A 19,373-nucleotide genomic window follows, 5' to 3' on the forward strand; every position below is an offset into this window, starting at 1 on the left:
TTTTTCTAAGAGTGGATGTAGAGCATTCAGCAGAAAACAGACAAGTGACATGAGGAAACAAATAAGAGATGCAGTGTTTATGGAATAGTTGAATATGAGCTCATTAGCTGGCCACTACTGAGCTCATAGTGATAAAATGGGTGGAGTGACATTGTTTAAGGGAAGTCACAGATTAAATTGTGGAATAAATTGGGATGATTCATGATTTGGGACAAATTATGGTAATAATAGTGATTTAATGATTGGAGAAAACCTGCACATGATACTTGTCTTTTATGCTGAATACTTTATCATTCTTATGATCTACAGTTGGTTGCAAATGTGAAGTTTGATTTAACAGATTTGTCTTCCAGGATACAGGCTTCAGGTGGAGCTGGGAGTTAAATAAGCTGAACATGTAACTGCTGATTAATGTTTTTACACAGGGTTACAGGTTGGAGTATGGCTGCTCCAAGTGGGAAACCCTGGAGATTGTTTTAGAGAGAATGTGCAACATTCTTGTACATGTCTCATTGGGGAGTTGACACATGGTGGAAGCCATGTGGGGAGAGGAGTGTTATTTTTTAATCTGTAGATGTCGCGAGGTGCCATGATGAGGAGTGGCTGAGAGGATCGTCCACAAGATGGGAGCTGAGGCCAGGAGAGAGGCTTCAGGAGAATCAGAGATCATCTTCAGCACAGCAGACATCACACAGAGAGCTGTGCTACTGAGCTTCCAGGAGATCAAGAGGAGACTTCCCACAGCAAGATTTTAAATAAAATGAGAGATTCATCGTTGACATTGAGGAAGACAACTAAGGTGTACGACGTGCTCTGCCTTAAATCTTCAGCAGCGTTGGACGTGACAACTCGAGGGATGGAGAGAGCGTGCCAAGCTCCAAAAGTGACAGCGCAGAGGAAGTCCAGTGATGGAATTGTGTTTCTGTGTGAAGCACAAATACTAGGAGACTGGGAAATAGTTGACACCACTTTTCCCAAGGATGAAGATCACCTAAAGTGTGCCACTTTGCCATGCAGATTTGATGCTCTGCAGAGAAGCCTTCTGTGAGGGAGAGATGTAAACAGACGAGCCTTTTATCTACATTTAATTCATGTCAACTTCTTTAGGCTGGTTGAGGGGGAATTGGAGAGAAAACGGTAGTGTTAGGTGTGACTGTTGTAATTGTAACTGTGATTTTTCAAAAGTGAATTGCCCAGAGACAGATCTGAGTCCACTCTGGGGATACCACCATCACAGGCCACGGTGAAGTGAACCAAACGTAGTGAAACAGGTAAATCAGATGAGTGTTTTGATTATTATGGCGGTATAGAGTTGGACTACGTTAAAGGGTCCACAATCTCGTATACATTTGATCTTTGTGCTGTCATTAAATGCAAGGGCTTGCTGAACAGTTGGGTCCAACATCTTTAATGGCAGTACAAAATCGGATGGCGTTAGATATGTTGTTGGGAGAAAAAGGGGGCGTTTGCACGATATTTGGGGATATGTATTGTACTTTTATTTCAAATAACACAGTCCCCCGACGGCTCTGTGACCCGAATTCTGGAAGGCCTAAAGACGTTGTCCACCACAATGTATGAGCATTCGGGATTGGATAACCCGTTGGAAGCGTGGATGACCTCTGTCTTTGGGCAATGGAAAGGTTTTATTATGTCAATTATGGTTTCTTTGTCTGTTTTATTGCAGTATCAGTGACATGTGGGTGTTGTTGTGTGCCTTGTATCAGAGCCTTGTTCATAAGACTCATCATGATGCCACTTTTGGGAAATGGGGAGTCACAGTATGAAAACATTATGGTGAAAGATTTAGTGTAGTTTTATCTGCCATAAGGCAGATAAAAAGGGGGACTTGTAGAAATGTTTAGCTTATTTTAGAGTTTAGAAATGTGTTAACATAGAATGTAGAATTATTGTAGAGACATTGACACTGCCCTCAATGTAATAAAGGCCTGATGGTGTCCTGAATTTAGGAGCAGAGTATAGGAGACCCTCCCCAGTTGAACTGTGAAAGTAAAACAGAGAGGAGTTAATCCTGAGAGGAAATTCCCCAGAGAATGTTTGGGTGGGGGTCTCAACATTTGACCTGGATAACTGTGGTCTGGAAGGGAAATGGGTTTTTTATGACCTCTAGGGAGTCACCTACACCCACAGTGTTTTAACTGTCACGCACACTCACTTACGTGCACACACACATACACACAGGTATGCTACACAGTCACACACGAGCACTCACATAGACACAGAGTTTGCAGCACACCGTAGGGGGTTTTATGATGGGGACACCTCTATAAAGCTGGCTGTAACTAACAAAGGGGTGAAGATTTTGCAGAGGGACACACCGGCCTCGTCTTCCCTTCTAGAAGTGCATGCTTAAATGAAGATGAATAAAGATAAATAAAAGTTTTGTGAAAATGACTACTGAGTTCTGGTGCCGTCTCTGGAAGTTTCGACGAATAAAAGAACAGGGGTAAAACTGATTTCGTAACAATATGAAACCGGAGGCAAAAAAATAAAAAAATAATACAACGGTTGCTATTTTATGCCGTCAGCTTGTCCTAAGTCACGTTTCCTTCCACAAATAGCTTTGCAAATATTTCGTAAAAAGCATTTGCAGCAACGAAAACAAAATATTCCAGAAACATGCTTTGCCGATCAGATCAGCTGTTCATTACACTTCCTACATTCAATAGACGTCAGCGTGAACTATTGCATATCCAACACGTTCTCACTCCCACAGCGTAACATTTTACGCTAGGTGACAAATCGTCAACATATTACGTTTTCGGCTACCCACCACGTTCCTAAATGACGACCTCGAAAAAATGAGGAAATATGAGAACCGTATGGACTCAATCTACACATGTTCGCTCTTTTTCTTCAAATCGCTTAGAAACACGCTATTTAACATCATTAAAGTCCTGGTTAAGATCAGGAAAAAGGTTATGGTTAGGGCTAGGGATAAGGTTAGGTTTAGGGCTGCAATACAGGGCTGGAACGTCTATTACCGCGGAGCGTCATTGCACTGGATTTCAGCCATAACCCGCCGCGTACCATAAGAACGCCGAAGGTCTCCTTTTGCGCTCATCAGGAACGCCGCGGGACGTGACAAAACGTCGCCATGTTACGTCTCGGGAGTGAGAACGGGCTGGCATATCCGCCATTACCTGCCCGAAACCGGAAGTGATGTCATTTTCATGGAAAATGTAGTTTGTTTGTTTTTTATCTTCAGGGCCTTTTTTTTTTGCAAATTTGCATCATAATATTTATTTTCGGTTTTCCTGCAGTATATAAAAATTGGTGTATCTCAAAAATAAAACTATGAAGTGGTGGCAAACTATTTTGTGCTACTTTTTTTTATTTACAGTTTTGAGGGATAAACCTCTTAAATTTCTTAATAAAAAAAGACTACAACGATTTTCAATTTTTTTGTAGTTTATTGCACTTTTTGCAATTTATGTAGTTACTATGGACTTAATGCATACATACGATTAAAATTTGGGATATAACGTTTGTATCGATGTATAGGAACTTGTAATGCTCCCAAAAATGGCACTACAGCATGTAAAAATATAAAGATAAGCTCTGGCGGACTTGGCTCTATTAAAGGGTTAATGAAACCTCTCACCTTTTCTTCCGTGTCCTCGTCGGCAGATTCTGTGATACCAGAAAACACAAACCTATCTCTCATGCTACAGGCTTCCTGTCTCACTTACCTCTCCCTGTCTCACCTACCTGTCTCACTTACCCCTCCCTGTCTCACTTACCTCTCCTGTCTCACATACCTCTCCCTTCTCACTTACCTCTACTAGGTTAATACCATTGTATTAACCTATTAGTTTTTAACGATCAACCTTAATCAACGTAGTATTTAAACATCATACAAATGTTGTGTGAAAATCTGTGACGTGTTTTTAAGTGTGTTGAGTTTTAGTTTATTAAGATACCCATTATTGCAGCAGTGCAGCTGCTATTACTGAGGTCACAGATCTTTATACTTTGACAGTGCTCTATAACAGCAAAAAACACATAAATACCATAACAAGAACAGATGAAGCCATGCAGATGCAACAACAAAACGAATCTTTACAGCACAAATCGGGGTCCATAGGGTTAAGCATTAATAATATAACAATTTTCAAACATAGCATTTAAATTAAACACCATTACTTTTAAGTTTAAACAGGAATTAAATTTATATTAACAACCTTCGTACATGTGGTCAGAAGTCATGGTTTGTTTTGCTGGTTTCTTGTGTTAACTGCAATTCCTTCCTAGGCTGATATAAAACTCATTTTAATTGAAATGTGTCACTCAAACTTTGGTCTCTGGCCTGAAGGTCACCAAAGCTTACTCCTCTACATAACTGGTAGTAGTTGTATTTTGTTTTTAACTGTTAGCAAATACAGATGTTGGGAATGTGTTTGGAGTGTGTAGGTCTGTATGTTTTGTGAGGGAGCGCATCGCCGCTTCTGCTGAACCCTCCGTCTGCTGGTACATCGGACTCGGAAACCTAAATGACTGACTGTACTTATATGCGGTCGCTGTTGTCACAATCCGGACCGTGACCAAATGACTGTGGAGGCTGGTTATGTTGTTGCTCTGACGTCAGCGCAAGCTACAGAGAAGCTGACGGCATGAGTATAAAAAGCCGGCCGGTTTGAAGGCTGGGGCTTCGGTGCTTCAAGCTCTTGCTCCGCACCGGGTTGACAGCAGACTGCGAGGGAGGGCTGAGGCGATCAAGATGCAGTTTCTGACTCGCACTGTCATCGTTTCCCTTCAGCTGACTTTATTCAGCGCAGTGCATGGTAAGCGCTCCTACAGTAAAGAAATAAATACATAGAAATCTTACCATGCATTGCTAAGATTTTCTCTCTGTGTGTGTAGAAAATGATGCTTTAAAGCAGGTGTCTCAATCCAGCTGCATGCTTAGTGACGGAGACCAAGAAGTTTTTCTTTTTTTACTTTTTCTTTTGTGTGTAGTTTGATTCGTGATCGTTTTTAATTTATCAAAAGTTGGCTATGCAATTTTACTATTTGTATGTACCGTAAACTCTTGTTCTACAAGTGCTTTTTTTCTGTCTTGTTTAGGTGCCAAATGGACATATGATGGTAAGTGTGACAATATTTTACACACAATTTGTAATATATATATGGTAAATAAAATATAAAAAGTTTATATGATATAATAAAGTTGTTTTTGATGGGGTTTTTTTGTTTTCTTGGCTTTGCGCTATCCAGTAAGAACTGACATAGAGAAAGTATTATTTTCTTTTTGTCTCTTCATCAGTGTCTTAAGTCAGAGTGTCAAACGGGAAGACAAAAGCGATGACAGTGTGGTAAACACCATGCACAGTCACCACTTTTGTCTGTGGTGAACAAAGTCGGACTCTACAATTATAATATTTCATAAGTGGCTGGCTGCCTTTGTCTGGTGCCTTAAGCTTCATGGAGAGGGACTTCTTGAATCATGTCTATCTCTTACATAAACTACTCTTACTAAAACCTCTCGTCATTATATTACAGCAAAAAATGTCTGAATGTTAAAGCAAAACCTTTGCAGGTGAAGCAATGGAAATGTATATAATTTGTCTTGACAGTTTTTTGTTTTTGTTTTCTGGAAAAATCTTAAGCAATCTTTGGGGGGGAAATCATTGATCAAGTCCTCTATTATCTTTAAAAGTTAACCAAACGGTGGAGGGATTCTTTACCTCTGGTTCCTTTGGGCTGAATAAGAAAATACCCACTTCTCTGGTCAGTAATTTGTAGTCATGATTAATATAGTTAGATTAGAATATATCTGTTCTTAATTAGGATAATGACTGACCTTATATGTCAGTACGGTGTAATGTGACAGTGCTTCTTGGTGCTTCATCCTGAAATATGCACAATATATAAATATACAAAAATAGATAACATAGAATAACATAGATTAAATACTAAATGCCACATTATAGTAGTCAGCAGTCTGTCTACTGGTAGCACTTTCTGTTGGTGGTGGTGCTACAGCTGAGTCATATAAATTATCTCCACCTCAACACTCCACCCTCTGGCAAAGGACATACAATGAGTCTTTGCACGAGAATAAAATAAATGAGATTAACAATGTCTGTTGTATTCCTCTCGCCCTGCTCTGCTACCAGTGTGATGTTTAGAGGATTGCTTAGAAAAGTTTGTTAAAATCTTCTATTTTAAGATTTCTTTTACGTAGAAATTACCCACAGTCATCTATGTTCTACCAAGTACTGCCTAGGGACCACCAAGGGCCACTAAACATCCTATATTAAAGGGCACCCAGCATCAAAGTAAAACACAAATGTTATGAATAGTGAATAACAGAAAAAGTAAAATAAGAACAATTTTCTTCTTAGTTAGAGACGGTTTGCCTAGATTGAACTTGGAGCTTTTCATCAAACAAGTATTCAGTGATTTTGCTACTTTGCTTGACGACTTCTGGCATGTCTTATACAGTCAATCCACATTTGTCTGAGAGGGAGGTTGGGGGCAATCTTTTATATTTAACCATGGTCAGCTGGCATATGGTGAATGGTGAATCTTTTGATGAATGCTAAACAGATAATGAATTAGCAGCAATTGCGCTGCCAAGATGAGAGCATACGCACAGCTTCTTCCATTTTGTCACAAATGTGACATTTCAAATTTGATGAAGTCCATTCATTGCAAACTATTAGCCTGACTTTCATGTTTGAAAAGCTCAGTGCATAGATGCTTACACTTAAAACATCACGCAATGAAAATGCACATTCAACAGCTTCCTGCTTTTCTTCTCAGTCCATTTTTTAAAAAATAATTGTTTCCCAATTTCTGTATTATTTTAAAGCACACTGTGCCTCGTGGCCTTGGAAGAAACATTTTTGAGAGTTACCCCCCTGACAAAAAAAACTGAGGTCGCTTTGTAAACCGTATGACTCAATTGTAAATGTGGCCATTTTCAGTGTCTTGCACTTTATAGAAACCTCTCATTTGGAGAGAGACGGCATTCTCACTGCGTGGCGCTGCCTGCAAGCAGCAGGCTGGTTTTCTTTTCTCACTGCTTCAAAAAAAGCCCATGAGCAGAGCCGTAGGCTCCCTCCCACCATCTTGTTTATAGATAATAATAAGTCATTTGGACCAAAGATAAAACATTTATTACACACTAAAACAAACTCTAGCCCTCTTTGGAGCCACCCACTGTTTAGCCTCACACTGTGAGATGTTTGCCTGATAACATTAAACAGTTTAGTTTTTGAAAAATGTCCATGCTAATGTTTTCTGGTGAATCCACACTTTTAAAATTGAAATCTAGGTATTAGTACAAATTCAGATTCAAAAATCGCATAATGTAATAATGTTAATGTTGTTGCAGGACCCCAAGGACAGGACCACTGGCCCGAGCGTTATCCGTATTGTGGTGGAGCGCTACAGTCACCAATAGACTTGGAGTCAGATCTGCTAAGGTTCGATCCCACTTTACGTCCAATTGAGGTTCAGAACTACAACCTGTCTCCAAATGAGCAGCTCACTCTTGGAAACAATGGACACTCTGGTGAGTATACATCAACAGTGTTATCCAAAGAATATGTAAGACATGCAATACGATGTAAGATGTAATGTGTACTTACACTCATCACAAGTAAGACAGTGTGTATCAAACTAAGCAAATATTTAATTATGCCATGCTTTGTTTGGCCTGAAATCTAAAAGTTTTTCCAAATCAAAGTGATGCGCTTGTCTATGCATTCATTAAAATGTCCACACATAAATGTGGAGACCTATTTTCTGGGCCAAACTTAGGAAAATGATAGGCAGATCTTTTTTCTTCATCTGCCACAGCAATTTTCTATAATCAACCTCTTATTATCTTAACTGCCTGGGAAAATATGACCAAAGACTACTCATCTGATCCGCCTCTGCTTGGACTGACGCATCTTAATGAAGGAAACCAGCTTAAATTTAATGTGCAATATTTATTTAGAACACAGCGAAGTGAAGTGAAACTATGCAATAAACTGTGCGCTGCAAAACTAGTTTGATACATTTCTGTCATGTTCCCTTAAACATCATGTAAAAACTGCTCCATTAGGAATTTTTGTGACAATCATGTATAGCTGAGGATGCATGTCATGCCTTCCGAATGTTGGCAAGGATGCATTGCTGTTATATCTGCATAACAAAACTGCTTTCCGCACACAGAATGCAAATAACACAGAAATGCTTATGTGTGCAACACCACAAACTGAGTGGCATCATCAGTGTGATGTGTATTCCAAATGGGCTGACAAAGCATTTTCATGTGCAAGCGTTCGTCATGCACTGACGATCATGCGAAATGCACTTTGCGTCACCCGGCTATAAATGGTCTTAAAAGCAGCTACACCACTATGACAGAACAAGACAGTGGGGATAGGGAAGGGTGGGGGGTTGGGGATTTGGCATGCTGACTTCCTCAGTTTAGATAAAGCTCATGTTTTGTGATGCCCCAGTGTTTACTGGTGCAGTCATGACTCTTTATGTTGATGTGTGCTTTCATTGGCTTTGATTCACAGTGCAGCTTTCATTGTCCCCCATGATGTCCATCTCCAGCCTACATAACCGATACACTGCGGCTCAACTCCATTTCCACTGGGGCTCCTCCAGTCGGCCTGCAGGTTCTGAGCATACGGTGAACAGTAAGCAGTATGCTGCAGAGGTAAACAATGCAAACTGCACTTCTCAGAGATAGTAGTGCACTACAGTACTACACTTAAGTACAAATTCAAGGTAGTTGTCCTAAAGTATTTCAATATCTTTGCAACTTTCTACATGCACATGTCAGATATTCGTTCTGTTTTGTTCATCAACTCATTCATTTCCTGTTAGGATGAATGGTGTTAGGCAATAAGCTGTACCATCTTGATATCAACTGCAAGTGATATGACTAAGATGCAGCTTTCTCATCAGTCATGACCAAGCAGTAGCCTATCTCACTTTCTCCTTGACTCTACCAACTCTTAGCTACTGATTCATTTCTGCCTTTTCTTTGCTACTGGTCTTCCTGCCAGCTCAACACTCTCAGTTGAGAGGTAGCTTCTCACCTCACCTCACCTCACCTCACTTCATCCCTCTGGCATGCATGAATAAACAGTATGTTTTTCTTTGTAGGTGGGTCTGGGTTAGTTGTAACATATCCTGGGGTGAAATGTAACACAATGAAATAAGGGTACTAACAAAACATTAACATGTAATCTTTGTTTATTCAACATATGAATGCACTTAGAGCAATTTATGTAGCTATGTGTACTTTTGAACATATTCCAACCCCCCAAAAAAGACAAATTATGGAATTTTCTGCAACTGAATAATTCATTAATTTTGGTTGGTCTTCCTTGAGTTTGGCCTCATTGGCTCATTGGGCATTATAACCTACAACTCTTGCACCAATTTTGAGCATAACAATGAAGCTGAAAAAATGTAGTTGTTCACCAGCATCGCAATTCCATTACTTTTTATCATGGCTTACCTTGGTGTGGTTTGCAAAGTGCTTCAGAAAGATGAGGAAATCTGTTTCTTGCACCCTCCTGATTTATTTCCACTACCAATACTTCCTACTGGTCCATCTCTGACACAGTGGCCTGCATAACGTATGCGTGGGAACACAAACATTGGAGGAATTGTGTTGCCAATGGCATTAACCGCATATACAAAAGCGACCAGTGAACCTCTCTCTGCTGATGTCGTTGTCCCAACTTGTTTAATATAAGTTAAAGTAATAGTTTGGTAAGTTGTAACATCTGCATTATTGTTACAACTAACCCAGACTGTTGCTGTTACAACTGACCCAGACTCCTATAGCCATGAACTAGCTAACATTACAGCCAATGGCTAAAACATTAGCACTAAAGACCTACACAGAATATATCCCCATAGACATACAAATAACATAATTTAAGTTTGATGAGTTTAACTGCAAAGCAGATAATGCTATTAGAAATTTAAATAAAGTAGAAAAACTTACTTTTTGCCATACAAATTACTTTTTTTCGTGTTAAATTGTCTGTGTTTGACAAAATGTGCTGATTTTTCACATGTGATAGCAGAACTGAATTGGGCATGTACAGGATGAGTCACATCATTTGAAACTTAGCTCTGATTGGAGAAATTGGAAGTGTTACAACTGATCCACGTTACAACTATCCCCGGTCTCCCCTACTTTGTGACTGAAACGTGTGACATTTGACTGGCAGGGGAATCGAAGCCACTGACACCCTTCAAAGATGATGTTGCTAAATATGAAATATGAAAAGCATTCGCATGTCACTGTTGTGGTTTGTTGAGACTGCTGCAAATATGTAGCTCACGCCCATCTGTCAAATGTGTTGTTTCTATGTGCTGCCTATTTTGATGTGCAATCAAGTGTAAATTGAAATTATATGCATAAAAACTTTAACTCTAAACCCTCACTGCTAATATTACAGAGAACATAGAGAATTATTTTACCAAAATAAATCATTAGTTTACAATCATCAAATCAGCATATTTGGCATTTAGTTGCATATACTAAAAGTCAGAAAAAGACATCATCAGTATCAGAATGTTCATTGCTAGATGGTATGTAGTCTCTTACTCAAAAGGGTTTTAGGGGATTGTATGTACCAGGCTATTATATACTGTGGTTTTAAACCACTTCGCTAAATGAGCGGCTGTCTGTGCTATTTAACGTGTGAAGCCCCGTAAACAGGTTTCACACAATAGTTTCATGTATTTACTTTGGCACTTCAGGTAAAGAAGATGATTTGAAAGTCAAGTTTAAAGTAAAGTAGGTGAAAATGGGATACTGTTGTATATAATTTGGAATTATTTGGATTACAGTGGGCAGACTGGAACGACTGCTGAAACGACTGCAACCTGTGTTCATTTTATGTGACCACGCTCCAGCTGCTGTGCAGCCACATTTAAGGTGCTGTGGTTTGACCTGAGTTTCTGTGTGGACACGTCGAAAACATGCATCTTTTCAAGTCTCTCCAGACTCCAGAACCACAGTTCCTTGATGACATGTTGTTTTGGAGGCATGGCATGATGGGAAATTGAACATTTTCCTGAAATGGTGAAAAGGCCTTCCTTAATTCTCAAGACAGAGCAAAGTCTGTAAATAAAACTATTTGGTCAGAAGGGCTAAGAAGCCTTTGGGTTGTACAGAATATAGAATAACGTTCTGCTATAAGAAAGCTGGTGTAAAATATTTTGGTATTTTCTTCCACAGAAGATTGCATTCAATGCTCTCTGAATACCTCCACTTATGTTCAATCCAACTAACATCTACTCTCTGCATTGAACAGCTATTATAAGTGTACACTAATAACAGTTGTCATTTAAATAAAAAGGAGATAACATGGAGAGCAGAGACGTTATAATGACATGATATACCAACCTCCATGCTCGCCCAAAACTAAGTAATAGTCTGAACACAGGGTAGTGTTCTTAAGGTACTTTAAGGTTTATCACAGGGCTGTTGCAGTGATGCAGTGGTGTACATAACAATCTGGCAGTGTACGTGTCACTTTTTCCATGACCCCACCAAATCGCTGCTATTAGTACTATGTCACAGATGGCTTGAGTTATAAAAATGAGAGTGATTTACATAAAATACCTTCTTGTTTTGTGTTTTTCTCCACAGGATCTTGACATATTGTTCTTTTTGTTCACAGTTGCATGTAGTGCATTACAATTCAGATAAGTATCCCAATATTTCCACCGCCGTGGACAAATCTGATGGCCTGGCTGTGCTGGGTGTGCTGGTTGAGGTGAGACCTTTTGGATAATGTTCTGTAATTTTGTTTTCTTCTGTAAAGTAGACCTAACTATTTGATTATCTGTGTTTCTATAAAGGTTGGGATGTTCAATCCAGCTTTTGAACACATTCTGAAGTTCGTAAATGGTATTAAATACAGAGGTAAGACCTGAGTAATAGTTTTTTCTACGTACTAATGTGGAGTAAACATAAGCCTATGCAAAACATAAGCTGTGGCTTTAGTTTGTGATCCTTTATCTAGGTTTGAGGTCTGAATCATTCATATGACAGTCATGGATTTTACACTAATGTCACCCTGGGTGGGTGGCTGTAGCTCAGGAGGCAGAGCAGGTCAGCCACTAATCAGAAGGTCGGTGGTTCGATCCCAGGCTGCCTCCTGGCTGCATGCCAAATATCCTTGGGCAAGATACTAACCCCATGTTTGCCTACTGGTGGTGGTCAGAGGGCCCGGTGGCGCCAGTGTCTGGCAGCCTCGCCTCTGTCAGTGCGCCCCAGGGCAGCTGTGGCTACAACGTAGCTTGCCATCACCAATGTGTGTGTGTGAATGACTGAATGTAGTGTGAAGCGCTTTGGGGTCCTTAAGGACTAGAAAAGCGCTATACAAATGCAGGCCATTTACCCAACAGCTGATTTCTGTTTTATCATTCCGACTGTCAGATCAGAAAGTGAAGGTGCCTGCTTTCAACATCAGAGCTTTGCTGCCTACGCGTTTGGATGAGTATTATCGCTACGACGGCTCACTGACGACTCCTCCGTGCTATCCGAGTGTCCTGTGGACGGTGTTCAGGAATCCTATAACAGTTTCTCGCAAACAGGTGCTTCAGCAACTGAAGTGACTTTTAACCAGGTTTAATATTAGAATAAGAAAGCAGTTGCAAAAAATCTTTAAGATGTGCCAGTGTGGCGTCTTTCTCTCATTTAAACTTTATTGGTGTGGAAAAGCCTTTGTGCTAAACTTGCTTTTGTTTTGCTGTGCTTTATTTAGTTTCTGACCCTAGCAACAGCGCTCTACTCCACAAATGCCCAGGACTCAGCCTCTATGTCGCTGAATAACAACTACAGGAAAACACAGCCTGTTGACAATCGGCTCGTCTTGGCATCTTTCAAAGAACGTAAGTATGGTCTACAAACATGGCTTGCTTTATTACCTGAGCATGGGTGAAAATGTCACATAAGCGACATGGCTGCTGCGCTGCTTTAAAAAAAAGGCTGAAAGACACATTTGAATGAATTGAGGGCTTTTATTCTGCTGCAGAGATTACAGCTGTCACGCTGGCTTTGGCTTGTATGGTGTAACCTGCTTGTGGCTTAGATTTGATGCTGATCATTTTTAAATTTGATTGAGCTTGATGAACTTGTCTGGAAGTACGCCATCTTTTAAGACATGTTGATTTAACCACTCCTCTGACATGCTGAAAACATCTGCAGCCCTTAAATTTGTCCCTAAAGTCTGACTTTTATGTGGTTGCCTGGTGTACCGCAATGTATGGTATTTAGGTCCATATTGTGTGGTATGAATGTGCATGGTTTCCTCAAAGCTTTCCACACAGAGCTATGCTTTCCTAATGAGACGTGCTGTGACATGGCAGTGTGAAATCCCATGCTATGAGCTTCTCAGAAGCGCTAGCTAGCAGACAGTAGCTTGAGCTTTTACTGTATCGCTATGAGCAGCGCTGTTGCATGGTGGGCTTGAAGATCCATCATCGTCCAAATGAGTATCCAGCTTGCGGGGATGTTTAACAACATTGGCTCTGTGTCTGATGCAGGCAGAGGACTGCATGGTACTCTTACAGTTACATCTCCATTAACAAGAAAGCAAATCATACAGCAGCTACTGGTTGGCGACTTAGGAGACCTGGCTGATGAAGACCTGTACAAGCTCCTACCAAGTGGTTCAGAGAAACACCATGCTGGCAAAAAGAAAGACCTCAAAACCCAGCAGAGTGAGAGACTGGCCAAATCCAAACAACAAACGCTGAATCCATCCCTTGGGAAGAAAAGCCAGGCCAACCGCCATGTGGGAAAACTCAGGCTAGCAGAAAACACACTGAGCTACGTCTCACTGGAGCAGAGAGTTTCCCGCCAGCTCAAACAATCCCATGCTGAGAATCAGATGGTTCAGGCTCTTAGAGATGCAGTTTTCCCTGAGCTTAACCTAAAAAGCTACCTAGAGTGCAGATCAGACTTAGCTCTCCCTACCATCAGGTATATCCTCCAGGGACGGCCAACAGATGAGGCTACTGAGTTAAATCATTCCCTGACTAAAGCCATGATGAATCAAAGGAAGACTTCCACAGCATTGGAGAAAGACGTGCCAATGACACAATATAATGGTCATTCCACTGCTACTGTTTCCAGGAAACCACAAAGCCAGGGTTATCCACATCCTTGGCTTTTGCCTATGGAGTGGGAAGACTAGAAAGATGCCTGGCATTGTTGAAACTCAGTGTGACTTTCTGTAGCAGACATCAGTTGTGTGTCCCACAATGACAGCCAAATTTCCAAGCCACGCCCTGCATTCTTTTAACCAGTTTATGCTTTATGTACGTCATATTACAATTTTACTTTCCTGTGTGTGCACATATTTGTAGTTTTCAGAAACGTTAACAGTTTTTCTTTGTCACAGATTTTGTTTGTTTGTTTTTTGCACAAAATCAATCGGACGCAAAACCAGTGCCCAACAGTGACTGTCCTCAGTATAATGATAGGACTATCTCAGTGTGTATATTTTTGCTCTGAAAATATATATATTATTTTATTTTAAATTTGTTAGTACTTTTGGTATCTTTGCCCACATTTGCCTGGCTAAGCAATGCTTTTCAATAAATTATAAAAAATGACAAGTTTCCTGTGTGAAAATCTTTACGTGTCAACTTGTACGAGTGGGAGATGTCAAGGACCATTTAAAGTGTTTTACTGGATGCCAAGCTCAGTCCTATAGTATGGTAATTCTGGAGCCATGCTTGTAATTATTGTCGTACACAATGTAGAAATGTGGCTAAACCAAAAGAATTTCTTTTGAGCTAACATGATTTTTAGATCTTTGCAGGGTAACGGAAGTTTTTTACATTTCACTTCTATATTTATATAAAATAATAAAGAATTAAAGGTTTTCAGTTGCACATCTATGAACAGAATTTAATGCTTAAATAGGAGAAATGACAGCAAGTTATTAGACTACATTATGTTTATTTTGCATGCCACGAAAAAGAAGTGTGTACTTTGTAGATTCTGCACCTTAACTATCTAGAGGAGGATTGAACAAGTAGTCAAATTAAAAATGTTGAGGGTTAACTAGTTAAGATAAAGTTTTAGACTGAGCTTGTGTATTTAAAATTCTGACTTGATCCACGTCACAGCACAGAGGATTTCTTCTTTTTCCTTCATCTGGTCCCAAAAGGGAACCACTACACACCCTCTAAATGTCCTCCTCCACCACATCCATGAATATTCTCTATGGTTGTTCTCCTTTCCTCCTGTCTGGCATCTTCAGCATCCATTGTCAAATATATCCCCTATCCCTCCTCTGCACATGTCCAAGCCATCTCAGCTGTCTCTCTCTGACTTTGTCTCCAAACCACTCAACCTGAGCTGTCCCTCTGATGTAATTATTTGTAATCCTACCCACCCTGGTCACTCCTAGCGAATTTTACCGTCTTCAACTTAGCCATGTCCAGCTCTGCCCTCTGTCTTTTTAAGGATACCACTGTTTCCATACAATACATCATGGATCTCACTACTATTTTTGTAAAGCTTCCCTCTCAATCTTGCATCTTTGTGTCACAAATCATCTCAGACACTTGTCTCCACCCACTCCACCACCCTGCCTGCACTCTGTTCTCCACCTTTTGTAGACCACCCATTGCTTTTTGTATGGCTGACCCCAGGTATTTATATTCATCCACCTTCTCTATTCCTTGCATCTTCACCATTACATCTGTCTCATCGTCATTCACAGATAATTCATTTATTCATTATATACATTTTTTCAGATGGGTCAATGGGCTGCGGGAGAAATTTGAGAGGAACAAAAATTCCAATGTTTGTGTCATATGAGTGTCTGTTTCTCCTATGAAAACTACTGAAATGTAATTATTTCCCCTCTATTATCAGTCATGGGTCGCCCTTTCACTATTTTCCTTATCTGAGTTAAAATCTGTTAAAATGCATTTTCATTATTTCTCTCTCTCTCTCTGTTACTCAGACGACCTCTCTTGGATAAACACTGGTATGTTGCTTTAGGCTCAGTAAACATTTTTTAAACAGACATGTATAATCATGTTAAGCCACAATACATAACATGAAGGTTTTATAATAATAATTTATAAATTATTTAAGTATTTCTTAGATCACTAAACACATCTAAGTCTAAAAGCCTTATTATTAAGACTTACTAAGTATTGATTTCTGTTCATTTATGATATGTCGCATGAAAATTCAAGTTTATATTTAGGTCTCTGAAATATGAACATACCCCATTAGAAATTGTTATTTAACAATAATTGCCACTTATGACAAAATATATATTTATGCTGCTCTGCAGGTTTACTGGTTCCCATACTGGTGAGCTGTACACTGGGACTTGTTTTCATTGTCACCTTGATGTGCTGCATATTAAGACAAAAAAGGTAGGTAAAGGGCAAAATCACAGAAAACATCCCTTGCTGAACAATAACTTATTGTATGCATTTTGTTTTTTAACTAAACCACATCTGCTCTGCTTGATTATTTCCATTCCTCGAACAATGTTGTCAAGGCGCTCAAACCTGGTTTGCCCCACACTTTTTAAGGAAGTCTAAATATCTAACAAGAATTTGACTGGCTTGTTATATGACTGGATATGGAGCCTGGAATACAAAGTACACAACACTATGTAAATTTGACACATTGAGACAGATTGCTTTAACTGACAATCAAATATAGAGTTTAAAAGTCCAGGAGTTGATGATAGTGGTTGTGCCCTCGTTAAATGGATTTTATAGGTGGGAAACGTGTGTGCATTCACTTGTGCCACTCTTAGTCACTCCTTGGCAGTGTGACAACACATGAATCATAAACCCATTTTTGTGCAGTTATGGTTTTCTATAAACAACTAGTAGGACACTAGACAATTTTTATGGGGTTACTTTGTAACTTATTATGTAATTTTTGTGATACATAGTTACAAATACATGAAAATGATTGACCTAGAAAAACAAGCATGTAGAATTTTATGGCTAGAGGAAGTAATGTTATAGCTGTTTTTAAATTCTGATAACTTCCACACTGATGAGGAGTGATATGTGAGTATACTACTGCATTCATACTTTTAGATATGGAAAACAATATTAGTTTAAATATGTAACGATAGGTTAGTAATGACCAGAGGGGAGAAATGGACCGACGTATCTACAGCACTTTTCTTGCTGACCACTCAAAGCAGTTAAAGTGAAACTTAAATATGTTCATACAGCACTTTATTCTTTGTGTTTTTAATCACTTTCTATACCTCAAATCACCAATTAATCTAAGGTGCATATCTTTGGACTGTGAAGGTAATACCAAAGTATCTTGGGAAAATCTATCCACACACAGGAACAGCATGCAAACGCCACACAGGCTGCAACTATCCAGGATGTTCAAACTGAGCTCCTTATTGTTGTGAGGCTCAGCCGTGCTGACAATGCCTTCCAAAACACATAAATGCAGTCTTTTGGAGACGAAAGGCTATGTCACAGTCTCATTCCAAATTGCATCCTGGAAGGGATTGAAAGGTGTTTAACGTTACATCTTTGTCTAAATGCTCCCCCCATCATTTCTTACACCTCACTGGTAACTATAACTGTTTCTTTAAAGCACAGTATCACCTGTTGTTGTTTTTAGAGCTGCTGCTGAACGAGACAAAGGCATGCATGTTGGATACAATACTGGAGACAAGGACGAGTATGGCTCAAGAGTATAACTCCTTGTTCTGATTCACACTTCAAAGGAGCTCAGAAACTTCAACATCCTTGAGACTTTTGTCCCTTTGCATCACTCACTTTATTTATTTTTTGCCCCATGGGTCACTTTGGAGATTTATAAAGGCATGCAAGGTTTAATCACATCACATAATAAAGTTTGCATGTGGCTCTAGGGTTTTGGGAAGTACTTTTTTCTCTCAAGCCACAATCTGGAGTCCTTTTGCTGTGTTGTGGCAGGCAGAAGATGGTAGGCCTTCATGCTGGATGTTTTAAACTGCATGCAAGAGGAACAACTGTCCTCTTTAATTCCACTTTATTTATCTGACGTGATGTGGTGTGTTTCCTAAGGAGAGCTTCACACAGAGTCTACCAGGCAAGAGCCAAGAGCTGAACTGGTGAAAATCTCAGTTCAAGTCAGATCATGGCACCCATTCCCTAGGGCTTGGTGAAAAGCCCAACCACAGTTCAAACAATAGGGGGATAGGATTTGACAGACATCTCTGATGATAGGATGGCCCTAGAGGGATGGGCTATACCACAATTCCAACAACCCTGTACTTACAGTTGCTTTATGGATTTCATAATAAAAGGGTGCTTAGCTTCATTCAAACACAGCTTCTTCATTGTGAAAAATGTTGAGGAAAAAAAGGCTTTTGTGTTTTCAGCCACTCGTGGGCTGACCCCTAACCCTCTGTCCGGCAGTCGGATCACAAGACTAACTCCCCAGCAGTCCTGATAGCTTCTTAGTTGGCCTGTAGGCTGTACAGTTAACCACAGGACTGCTGGAAAGTTAAAATGTTATCCTCATCAGGTTTCCCTTAGCCTTTCTTCATGCCATTCTTTTGTATAATTTGAGATGAGTTATTGCTTTGTGTATTTTACGGACGTAGTCAGTTCCATCTTCCTGCAGTAGTAATGACCATGTGGAGCTGTTAATGCCTGGTTAAAGCGTGTTTGTCTGGTGAAAGCTGTAATGTGTGGAGGTGATGGATGAACTGGAAATCATATCAGAATAATGGACTGGACCAAGCCTTTGTGTGAAAACTGTGGTCCCCAAAATCAAGCTATGACATGAGCATTCTGGAGAATTGCTACAACCCCCTGTGCATTAACATACTTATTGCATAGAAGGTGACACATACTATAAAGCAAATAAGTACATTTTAGAATGTTTAGACTGATTAAAAAACCCGTGTAAATGAGAAGTACAATATTAAAGCAAAATAAGCATGAGGTGATTCGTTTTGTCACAATAAAATGCTCCCTCAGTGTGTCAGGTCTTTAACACATTAACATATTTTTTCTTGTAATTGTTACTCATTTATTTATTTTGTCTGCTCATCACATTTTATTCTTGTTATACTGTTTTGTTTTGTTTGGGATTTAAAAAAAATAAATAAATGCACCATTACATGTGTCAAGATGCATTGGCAGATGGTATGTCTGTCATAGTGAGCTATACAATTTTTTGTGTACAACAAATGCAGACAAAACTCATCATTAAAAATGTTCAAATACAATCTGTCTTACATTTTTGAGTCAATCTGCCTTTCGTGATTTCTTAAAGAATAAAACGTGTTCGTTGTTGCCAGGGTTTTTCTTTTTGGACAATAGTGACATCTAGCGGATAATTCCTTCAAGTGCAA

At 39.6% G+C, this 19,373-nt stretch overlaps 1 protein-coding gene across 1 annotated transcript; it reads left to right on the top strand.

Annotated features, from left to right (window-relative positions):
• The first annotated feature begins 4,687 nt into the window (after positions 1 to 4,687).
• ca12 (carbonic anhydrase 12) lies at positions 4,688 to 14,628 on the top strand. Its single transcript, XM_006789289.2, has 9 exons — positions 4,688 to 4,805; positions 5,089 to 5,109; positions 7,364 to 7,543; positions 8,544 to 8,686; positions 11,682 to 11,777; positions 11,863 to 11,926; positions 12,443 to 12,600; positions 12,771 to 12,897; positions 13,552 to 14,628. Exons 1-9 carry the CDS (start codon positions 4,742 to 4,744, stop codon positions 14,202 to 14,204), a joined length of 1,506 nt encoding a protein of 501 aa, XP_006789352.1. The 5' UTR covers positions 4,688 to 4,741; the 3' UTR covers positions 14,205 to 14,628.
• The last annotated feature ends 4,745 nt before the right edge of the window (positions 14,629 to 19,373 follow it).

Source organism: Neolamprologus brichardi, chromosome 7 (genome assembly GCF_056152115.1).
Source record: "Neolamprologus brichardi isolate AB-2024 chromosome 7, ASM5615211v1, whole genome shotgun sequence".
In the NCBI taxonomy this organism is placed as follows: domain Eukaryota; kingdom Metazoa; phylum Chordata; class Actinopteri; order Cichliformes; family Cichlidae; genus Neolamprologus; species Neolamprologus brichardi.

Bases quoted from the DNA above. Each gene is read 5' to 3' on its own strand.
- ca12 (XM_006789289.2), top strand. From the start codon at position 4,742: ATGCAGTTTCTGACTCGCACTGTCATCGTTTCCCTTCAGCTGACTTTA. The intron at 5,110-7,363 runs GTAAGTGTGACA...ATGTTGTTGCAG, and splicing joins TGCCAAATGGACATATGATG to GACCCCAAGGACAGGACCAC. The intron at 12,898-13,551 runs GTAAGTATGGTC...TGTCTGATGCAG, and splicing joins CTTGGCATCTTTCAAAGAAC to GCAGAGGACTGCATGGTACT.